Source organism: Cebus imitator, unplaced genomic scaffold (assembly GCF_001604975.1).
Source record: "Cebus imitator isolate Cc_AM_T3 unplaced genomic scaffold, Cebus_imitator-1.0 Scaffold110, whole genome shotgun sequence".
Taxonomy (NCBI): Eukaryota; Metazoa; Chordata; class Mammalia; order Primates; family Cebidae; genus Cebus; species Cebus imitator.
In genome coordinates this window covers 5035950-5047469 of record NW_016107425.1, presented here as the reverse complement: position 1 = coordinate 5047469, position 11520 = coordinate 5035950, and the positions used below count along the sequence as shown (strand labels likewise).

Genomic DNA, 11520 nt, shown 5'->3' with positions numbered 1-11520 from the left:
TTTTCCCATTGTATCTTGAGGTCAGGTATCCAGGGGTACCTGGTTTTGATTGATAGCATGTTACAGAGAACACAGAGTTCCACCTCATTAATGTGTTTTAATACTTTTCAAAAATGCATGGATTTGAAGGCAGATGTTGCAAAATGCTATAAAAACTATATTTTAGACAATGCACAAAATTAATATTTTTTTAGCTAAAGTTGACACTACCAGCTATCCTCCCTCCATCTTCTACACTGTAAATCATAGGTTGAGTTCTACTTCATAAGATGTCCACAGTTTTTTACTAATTGACTTTCAGAATGGGCATCTGGCCATGCCATCAGTAAGCAGGCCAACATACATTCTCAGATTTGATTTTAAAATCCTACTTATTGTCACTTCTAAACACTGAATAAAAAAAGTGTTAATGCCCAGTGAAAAGCAAGGTACAAAAGAATACATCCAGTGTGATACTGTTTTTAAAATGTTTAAAAATAAACAAAGCTGAACTATATTGCTTAGGGATACATACCTATGTGGTAAAACTACAAAGAAAAAGAGAATGGTTAAAGAAATGTCAGAATGGTGATTACCTTTGGCAAGGACAGGAACCTCCAGGAAGCAGAAGTGTTAATGGCAATGTGTTCTCTCTTAAGTTGGGGGCTGGGTTCACAGGTGTTCATGTTATCACTATTCCTCATAACTTACATATACTACAAATATTTGTGTGTGTTATCTATATCAAATTTTCACTAAATGAAATTACTGGATTCTATTCTATTAAAGTAAGGGTGTGAGAGACTTGTCCAGGTCTAACTTTTGCAGATTTATTTTCATAAATATTTAGAATGCCCTTTCCTGAATATCTTTTCATTTGCAGTGTTTAGAGTTTTCTATGGATTTTTACTTGAATCCCAATTTATTCATGCAACTATAACAGCTGGTGGCATTTAGATTCTAAATATTGCCTATTCTCATATGTATGCATCATTAGAATCAGGTGTTATAATCATCCATGGCTGCAATAGATAGAAAATCAGCCAGAATAAATATAGTTCTGGAGAATGCAGAGGGAATAATTTGAAGATATAATTTGTATGCAAGAATTCATTTTGTTTATGCATGTGGTTATAAATTTTTATCTTTTAATAAGAATGACATGTAGGCCAACCACACTGTTTGTTAAATGTGATGCTTAATGTTTGATTGTATCTATGAGAGCCTGTCTTCCAAACTCTACCTCATTTTCTTTCTTTAACACTATTTAGCAAATGTTTCCTCAGCTATATTTCATAAGGCAGTGGGCACCCAGATGTTTTCATATGCATGGTTGTGCCTTCTTTTGACCTGTTGCAGGTAAAATTGCCTAATTCATGACCTTTACTCAATTCCTGTAATACCAACTTGTCTAAACAGTTTTGTAAGATACCTTCTGACTTTTTACTCTGTATATTGCCTCAGCATAACGGTGTATTCTTACAGATTTTAAGAAAATGAATAATTTTTCTTTTTTCACTCAGCTGCTGATAAAGATGATAGTTCAGAAGACATTTCAGTGCCGAGTAGTCCACATACAGAAGCTATACAGCATAGTTCGGTCAGCACATCCAATGGAGTCAGTTCAACCTCCAAGGCAGAAGCTGTAGCCACTTCAGTCCTCACCCAGATGGCGGACCAGAGTACAGAGCCTGCTCTTTCACAGATCGTTATGGCTCCTTCCTCCCAGTCACAGCCCTCAGGAAGTTGATTAAAAACCTGCAGTACAACAGTTTTAGATACTCATTAGTGACTTCAAAGGGAAATCAAGGAAAGACCAGTTTCCATTTATGCGAAATCTGTGGTTGTAAATTTTTTTTTACTTGAAATTAAATTTGGCTCTAAAGTTGGTGTAGCAGCAGTTGATCAGACTGAAAAAGTTTTTAGTCTCTGGAAAAAGACTGATTTTGCTTTTTTTTTATATATATAAATATTGTTAGATTTATTAATTTTTCTGTGCTCAGTGTATAAATTGTATTATAATTCATTGTGGTTTATTTCACTTTTAATTTGCTGGTGTTTTAATAAATGGGGGTGTTACTGAATCTTTCTTCCCACTTCCATTTCTTTTGACCACCCCTTAACCCTCAACTGTGATGGTGGTAGTATTATCATTTATACCAAAGTTCTGCATAGTCCCTATTGACTTTGTAATGTTAACGGAGTCATAAAGCACTAGGCAAGAGAAAGAAATTTGCTTTTAATCTTTTTGCCTTTTATTTTGCACATTATGCAAAAGGAAAAACATTAAAGAACACTTTTTTTTAAGTGAGTGAAAACATGGTAAAGACATACAGTGCTTTTATGCACATTGTTAAGCTAAATCAAGGTCATTTATAATAATGCATTTTCCTTTTTTATTTAAGATTTTAAGTAAATTTTAGAATTTTCAGCATTTCAAAAATGATTTTATTTTTCAAGTCTTAAATTCAATATTTTACACTTATGTTTTGAGGCTAAAAAATATGAAATTATATAATGTACGATACAGGGTTATCAAATATCTAATAATTTTTAAAATTAGCTCATTTTTGGTTTTTTTTATTGTTGTTTTTACAGATTTCAGGTTACAAACTGCAAAGTTTATGCATAATTAAGTATGGTATGGTTGCCAGAAAAGCCTACAATTACTACTTAGAAAATTTAAGACTGTTTACCCCCATTGTCTTGTACTTGCGAGCTAACTTGTACTTAATTCTTGTGAAAGCACTGTCATCTTTTAGTAGCAAATTTTGATAATGTTTCTCGTGGAAAAAATTCAGTATCTATCTTTAGAACAATGTAATTATAATGTGGGAAGTGTGCATGAGGGAGAGAGAGTGTGTGTGTCTGTGTGTGGGTGTGTATGTGTGTCTTTCAATAGTTTATGCCAGCAATCTTTGCTTGAATGTTTAACGATGCCTTCAGTGTGATGCTGGCCAATAGATGATTGCAGTTTAAAACGTCATTATTGTGCAGGCTTGGATAACTAACATTCCATGATGTAGCTTGTTTCTGATGAGATGATTGTAGGTACACTTTTCTCATTATCCAATCATCTGTGGGATACTTAGTTTTCTAATGTGCCATTATCTATTTTTATTCTGCAGTTATGTTCAAAATACAGTACATATTTTAAAATAGAATAAATTGTTAAACATAAAATTTTAAAAGTAGTAGATGTGCGTAAGAAAACTTTGTAAAATAGTATGAGTCCTACCCAGTAGCAACTTCTGGCATTCAAGCAGGATTCCATTATGTAAATATCTGTAATGCATTTATAATAAGTTGTGTAGTTTGTCCTGCATCCATACTACACTATTTGCTAAAGTCTCAGTGCCATCTCCTAATGAGACTGACATTTTAAAAGTCTGTATGGAATATCCTTGATAATTCAAGGAAATAACTCACCTGCCTAAGTTCCAAACTGGGAAACATTCAAATTATATAAATGACATTTCAGGACTTTAAGTATGAAGATAATGGGAATTTTGTTGTTTAGCTTATTAAAATGGGAGCATTTTTATTTGACAATTCTTCTAAAGTTTTTAATTTTTAATTTCATTATTTTAAAGTAATTTCAAATCATTCTGAAATGATTTTGATATTATTACTTCTAAAAAGTTATCTCAAAGGCACAAAATATGAATTCTGCAAGAAGGCTATTTTTTATTGTAGTTTGAATGGGTTAGGAAAAGCCTCAATTTTTCACTCTAAGTCCTTCGGTGCATTTTTCTTTCATCTTATTACTTATGCAAGTTAAATTCTTTGGTAACAGAATTCTTGCAACTGTAAAATAAAACTACATAGATGTAAGAAGTCATGTAAACGGTTAACAAGCTTACCAAGGTTAGCAAAACTTTCATTGTAAATCAATCTGTACTGAGCAAATAAAAATCATTCTTAGTTGTATAAACACAAATTCCATTTTGACTTTCAGGATGTCATACTACTTCTGTACCTAGCATTTTCAGTCCTTATATTTGCAATGTTACACAAACTGTACTATTTTCTTTTATGTGCAGTTTGCATGAGTAAACCATCAGAGAATAAATTCTATCTTTAAATTATGTTCATAATTTGCTTGTTCTTACCTTTCCTTAATGAAGTAACATCACCTGATAATGATTTTTTTTTCTTTCAGGACATTTATTACGTGAGAAGAACCTGAATTCTTTCTAGTTCTGTGATCAAATTCATTCATTCCTTTTACTGCAGGGTACTCAGGCCTTGTTCCTATCTGCACTCACTTTGCATCCCATTCATATATAATGAATTATATAATTCATATGTAATTCCCAACACCCCTGAACTTTAGCCACAGATCCACCTGCCTTTGGCATCCCTTGGTGACGGTCTGACAAAACATCTGAAACAAAACATGTCCAACACTGAACTGCTAAACAGCTCACCCTACCCTCAAACATACTCCTCACACAAACTTTCATGAGTCAATTGGTGACAACACAATTCTTCCAGTTGCTTAAGCTAGAACAACCTAGTTGTCACCCTTGATTTTCTTTTTTTTAGCCTACATTCAACCCTTCAGGAAATACTGTTTCCTTTACCCTCAAAACAATCCAGAATTCAACTACATCCTTACCATTTATACCGCTTTCATCTTGATCTGTGCCTTTATGATTCCTCATCCAATTACTGTACTTGCTTCATAAATGTCTTTTCACTTTCACCCCTGCCCACCACAACCCATCCTCAATACAGCAGCCAGAGTGAGGTTTTTAAAGCCTTTTTCAGGTTACAACACTGCTCTGCCTACAATCCTGGAGTGGCTCACTTGTTTCACTCGGAGCTTGAAGATGGCCCACAAAGCCCAAAAATGATCTGTTCCCATCCCATCCCATTGTGTCTCTGACCTCATCTGCCACATTGTTTTGTCAGTGAATGTTTGAGTGCTACTAAGTGCCAGAGGTTGCTCTAGGCACTTGAAGTAACACAATGGCCAAAAAAAAAATCTTTGCCTTGTGGAGGCTACATTCTAAAGAAGGTACGAGGATGTTGGGAAATACAATCAACAAATAAGTCAATTATGTGTTATTTTACAAGTGGTACATGCTAAGTGAAGAAGCGGACTTATACCAGTTTTGCTAGAGAGCAATGGAGTGACTGTTTTAGTCATATCTGTCAGATATGACCAATCTGAGGAGACACGTGGCTAATTTTTTTCTTTTATACTTCTGATTATTGTATTACACATGGCTGTTTTTTAACAAACATTCTACCAATGTGCTTAAGGTAGATTATGTGATAGAAGATAAAAAGTTTAATGAAGACAAGTTGATGTATTTCTATAACAGGTCAGCAAATGAGTGGTGTTTTAAAAGGTCATGTTAGTCTTGATTTCAGAGGATAGGAAAGTTAATCTTGTCTGTGGTGTGTGCTTACCATTAAATGTAGTTTTGCTAATTCTACATCTACGAGACTATAGGATTGGATGCATGACTGTATTTGAGAGTAGAGTCAAGAGAATCCCCTTTACTCCATGGCCCTCATCTTAGATAGATAGATATGCGCAAACACACCAAAAATACCTAGAGAACACAGGTGTCAACGCTATTAGTTCTACATAGACATTTAGAAGAGCTAATTTTTAAATGTGACATTTCTAGATCATCTTGGCCATAGAATAGTTGATTTTGAAGTAAAGTTATGCCGTTTCTATCCAGTGTAGTTATGAAAAATCATTTCTTGAGACTTAATACAAATGAACTTATCCTGTAATTCTCTCACATGGGTTAAAACAAAAGTACAGGTCTTTCCAGATTATCAGTAAGTATCTATTGAAATGTGAGTGTTCACAGAGTTAATACTTTGGTATTAAGCTCTTAGAGAGCCAGCATCCTTCTGTGTGGGGAAAAAAAAAAAAAATCTCAAAGTTTAGAATATTTCTAAAGTTCTTTCTGAAGAAATAAATAGTTCTACCCATTTAAATGATGAGTTGCAAGTTACGTACATTGCCATAGAAAAAGTGCCATCAGTGAAAATGTTTCCAAAATTTAAAGACTTAATCTGAAATAGCAAAGGCCATGTGGCTTTGGAACCTGCAATGGAAGAAAAAGCAGGCATAGTTTTTTATTGTAGTCCAAAGCACCAAATCAAAGGTTAATTATAAAATATCAAATATATCACAGCAATCAAACCGGAAGGGCTCTGTTAATAATGGGCAAGTGGCTTGCACCATTTTTTCTTCAAATATACATGCAATTCTTCCAGTGGTTTTCCAAGAAGAGAAGATACTTCATTTCCGTTAGTGTTGCTGGTACACCCTTGTCACGGTCACAGTACCTTCCCTTGTCTCCATGTTACATTAGATTTTAAATATGAGACATCATTTCTTGAGACATAATTTTTTGAACAAAACAATTGTATTGGTTGTATGATGCTTTATCTCAGTTATTTGGGAAAGTATTTCTTATTCTGAATCTCATTTTAACTATGGCAGTTATGTCAAGTAAGAATTAGCTTACTTTAGTCATTTTGCAGTAAATTTTGCTTTCTAGGAAAGCATTAATAGAAAAAACGGGAGAATATTCCCCCCAAAACAGCTCCTTTTAAAGTTATTTTTGCTTAATAATTTTTAAAAGCATGTAAATTAAGAAGAGATGCTGTTTTTCATAGCCTGACCCAAAAATTAGGCAAATTTATATAATTTTTTTTTATTTTTTGTGCATTTATAGTAGACATTTATGGGGCACATGAGATGTTTTAATACAGGGATGCAATGCATAATCACATCATGTAAAATGGGATGTACATCCCCTTAAGTATTTATCTGTTGTATGTTGTGTGTTAAAACAATTAGTTATTTTTAAATGTACAATTAAATTATTATTGACTGTAGTTGCCCTGTATTATCAAATACTGGGTTTTCATTCTTTAGATATTTTGGTACCTATTAACCATCCCCACCTCCTGCTTACCCTCCCACTGCCCTTCCCAGCCTCTGGTAACCATCCTTCTGTTCTCTGCCCCATGAGTTAAATTGTTTTGATTTTTAGAATCCACAAGTAAGTGAGGGGATGTGATATTTATCTTTCTCTGCCTGGCTTATTTCGCTTAGCATAATGACTTCCAGTTCCATGTTGTTGGAAATAACAGGATCTCATTCTTTTGTATCACTGAATAGTACTCCATTATATGTAAGTACCACATTTTCTTTTTCCATTGATCTGTTGATGGACACATTGGTTGCTTCTAAATTTTGGCTATTGTGAACAGACCTGCAACAAACATGGGGATGCAGATAGCTCTTCAATATACCGACTTCCTTTCTTTTAGGTATATACCTAGCATTGAGATTGCTGGATCATATGGTAGCTTTATTTTTAGGTTTTTGAGGAACCTCCAAACTGTTCTCCATAGTGGTCGTACTTCTACATTCCCACCAACATAGTATGAGGAGTCCCTTTTCTCTATGTTTTTCCAACATTTGACTGCAGTCTTTTGGATAAAAGCCATTTTCATCCAAAAGATTGTTTTGATTTGCATTTCTCTGTCGATCAGTGATGTTGAGCACCTTTTCGTGTATGCCTGTTTGCCATTTGTATGTCTTCTTTTGAGAAATGTCTGTTCAATCTTTGGCCCATTTTAAAATCAGAATATTAGATCCTGTAGATCTTTTCGAGCTTTTATTATATTATAGTTGTTAATCCCTTTCAGACCAGTAGTTTGCAAATATTTTCTCCCATTCTGTGGGTTATCTCTTTAATTTGTTGATTGTTTTTTGTTCGTTTGGTTGGTTGGTTGGTTTGTTTTTGCTGTGCAAGCTTTTTAAGTCAATGTGATCCCATTTGTCCATTTTTGTTTGAGTTGCCTGTGATTATGGGATATTACTCAAGAAATTTTTGCCCAGACAAATGTCTAATAATTTTCTGGTGTAGTCTTTAGCTTTTACTAAATATAAGATCATAGCATCTCCAAACAAGGATAATTTGACCTCTGTCTTTCCAATTTGGATGCCCTTTATTGCTTTCACTTGTCTGATTGCTCTAGGTAGGACTTCCAGTGCTATGTTGAATAACAGTGTTGACAGTGGGCATCCTTGTCACATTCCAGATCTTAGAGAAAAGGCTTTCAGCTTTCCCCCATTCTGTATGACACAGGCTGTGGGTCTTTCATATATGACTTTAATTATATTGAGGTTTGTTCCTTCTATACCCAGTTGTTTGAGGATTTTTATCATGAAGGGATGTTGAATTTTATTAAATGGTTTTTCAGCATCAATTGAAATGATCATATGGTTTTTTTATCTTTCATTCTGTTGATGTGATGCATCACATTGATTGATTTGCATATGTTGAAGTATCCTTGCACCCCAGGGATAAATCCCACTTGGTAATGATGAATGATCTTTTAATACATTACTAAATTTGGTTTGCTATTATTTTGTTGAGGATTTTTGTGTCAATATTCATTAGAGATATCGGCTGGTAGTTTTCTTTTTATGATGTATGTTTGTCTGATTTTGGTATCAGGGTAATACCAGCCTCATAGAATGAGTTTAGAATTTCCTTCTCTATTTTTTGGAATAGCTTGAGTAAGATTGGTATTAGTTCTTCTTTAAACATTTGGTAGAATTCAGCAATGGAGCCATCACGCCCTGGGCATTTCTTTACTGGGAGACTTTTTATTATAGCTCAATCTCATTACTTGTATATTGGTATCTTTATTCAGGTTTAGGAAATTCTGTTATCCCACTGAACAAACTTTCTACCCCATCTGTTTCTCTACCTCCTCTATAAGGACAATAACTCTTAGATTCGCCCTTTTGAGACTACTTTCTAGATCCTGTAGGCATTCCTCATTGGTTTTTTTAATCTTTCTTCTTTTTTCTCCTCTCTGTATTTTCAAATAGCCTGTCTTTAACCTAACTAATTCTTTCTTCTGCTTGATCATTACTGCTGTTAAAGGACTCGTGTTCTTCAGTATGCCAACTGCATTTTTTAGCTGCCGCATTTCTGCTGCTTTCTGTTAATTATTTTCATCTCTGTTAAATTCAACTGATAGAATTGTTAATTCTTTTTCTGTGTTACCTTGAATTGCTTTGCATTTCCTCAAGCATGGCTGTTTTGAATTCTCTGTCTGAAAGGTCAGAGAATATCTTTGTTTCTCTGAGATTGGTCCCTGGTGCCTTTTTTAGTTCATTTGGTGAAGTCATGTTTTCCTGGATGGCGTTGATGCTTGTAGTTGTTCTTCAGTGTCTGAGCATTTTAGAGTTAGGTATTTATTGTAGTCGTCTCAGTCTGGGCTTGTTTGTCCTTTTTGGGAACACCTTCAAGATATGTGAAAGGACTTGAGTGTTGTGATCTAAGCTGTACCTGTTTTAGGGGGCATCCCAAGCCCAGTAATGCTATGGTTCTTGGAGACTTATAGAGGTACTGCCTTAATGCTGTTGGATGAGATCCAGAAGAATTCTCTGGATTACCAGGTAGAGATTGTTTTCTTCCCTTAATTTTTCCTAAGTGAATGAAGTCTTTCTCTCTGTTCTCAACCATCTCGAACTGGGGGTGGTGTGACAGAAGCATTCCTGTGGCCGCCACCACTAGTACTGCACTGGGTCAGATCTGAATCCAGCACAACAACCAGGTTTCACCCAAGCTTGCTATAACCTCTCATTGGCTATGGTTTATGTTCAGTCAAGGCCCTGGAACTCTAAAATCAGCAGGTGGCAAAGCTATTCAGGCCTCTGTCCTTCTCTTCAGGGTAGCAAGTTAGTTCCCCCCAGGCCCTGGGCTTGTCCAGAGGTGCCATCCAGAAGCCAGAGACTAAAGTCAAAACTGTTAAAGCCTACCTGCCAGGACTGGTGTTCTATTGTACTGTGGCTCAGCTGGCACTCAAACCACAAGACACAGTCCTTCCCACTCTTCCCTACCCTTTGCAAAGGCAGAGGAGCCTCACTAAGTGGCCATTGCCACCACAGGCCCATGAAGAGTACCTCCAGATTACCACCAATGTTCCCTTAAGGACCAAGGGCTCTTAGGTGAGCTTATGATTAATGCTGCCTGCCCTGGGACTCACCCTTCAGGACTGGGCTCCCCTCTGGCCAAGGCATGTCCAGAAATGTTATCTAAGAGCCAAGTTCTGGAATTGGGGACCCCAAGACCATACTTGGTGCTGTACCCCCCTATGACTGAGCTGGTACCTAAGGTGGAAGACAAAGCCCCCTTTTCCATCCACTTTCTCAAGTGGAAGGAATCTCACCCCCATGGCCACCACCACAGCTAAGAATGTGCTGTGTCTTGTCTGAAGCCAGCAAGTTTCAATAGTCTCACCCAAGACCCTCAACATAGTACCCAAGTATCGCTGCTGGTTATTCAGGGCCCAAAGGCTCTTCATTTAGTAGGTGATGAATCCCTGCCAGGACTGGGTCCTTCCTTTCCTGGAAGCAAGTTCCTTTCTGGCCCAGAGTATGTCTAGAAATGTTGTCTGGGGGCTAGGGACTGGAAAAGGGGCTCATGCTGATCAATGCCCTATCCAGCTGTGGCTGAGCCGGTATCCAAGATGAAAGACAAAGTCTTCCCCACTCTTCCTTCTCCTCAAGTGGAGGAAAGGGGTCTATTTTGGAACTTTGAGCTGTGCAACCTGGGGATAAGGGAGGGATGATGCCAGCACTCATATAGCCACCCTGGCTGTGTCTCAGTAGGTTGTGTGCCCTGCTATTCATTGTCTCTGGCCCCAGTTCAGCACTAAGATTCACCTAGGAGTCGCATTCCTTGTGGCCTAGACTGCCTTTCACGTGTATTTGGAGCCCAAGACCACTTTAGTCTGCAATGGTGAGGCTTGTGGGAACTTAAGTTCGGATCACTGGGATTGGGGATTCCCCTCTGGCTAGGGCTAGTTTAAATGCTCCCTTTGTGGGCGGGCGTCAGCTGAGTTTTCCAGTTTTGTTTTCTAATTTTTGTTTTTTATGAAGGGGTGTGTGTGTGTGTGTGTGTGTGTGTGTAGATATTAAATTGGTGCCTTTGCTATAGGGATAATCAGTAGAGATTTCCAGTCTGCCGTCTTGCCCCGCCCCTACTCCCAAAATTTTTAGTGTTATTTAGCAGAATTTAAGATGGTAGCATTTTCTACTATGAGTTTCTCATAAAGCAAATATGTAATGTTTATGAGGAAATGAGAAAATTTGTCAATACCATTGTCTTTTTTTCTTTTGAGACAGTCTCACTCCTTTACCCAGGCTGAGTACAGTGGCACAATCTCAGCTCACTGCAACCTTCACCTCCTGAGTTCAAGAGATTCTCCTGCCTCAGCCTCCTGAGTACTGGGATTATAGGCATGCACCACCACACCCAGCTAATTTTTGTCTTTTTAATAGAGACAGGGTTTTACTATGTTGCCCAGGCTGGTCTCAAACTCCTGACCTCAAGTAATAAAGTGCTGGGATTATAGGCTTGAGCCACCATGCCCGGCAATGCAATTATCTTAAACCAACTTTGCATTATCATTAATACTGTATTATCTATTTCATTGAATTGTTTTTTCTTTTTTTTTTTTTTTTTTTTTTTT

The 11520-nt window shown here is 36.6% G+C and overlaps 1 protein-coding gene across 3 annotated transcripts in view; it reads left to right on the top strand.

The window, feature by feature from the left end:
• Positions 1-4073, top strand: part of ATF2 (activating transcription factor 2) — a 91335-nt gene extending 87262 nt beyond the window's left edge. For 2 of the 3 annotated variants that reach the window (XR_005201792.1, XM_017538260.2), the window contains one exon: positions 1503-3576. Coding sequence is in view for 2 of the 3 variants with exons in the window: in XM_017538260.2 (XP_017393749.2) it covers positions 1503-1729 (227 nt within the window). In the remaining variant the exon portion in view is untranslated. Of the gene's footprint in view, positions 1-1502 lie in introns of all 3 variants that reach the window. The other variant, XM_037741916.1, reaches the window with a different exon arrangement.
• Positions 4074-11520: the final 7447 nt, after the last annotated feature.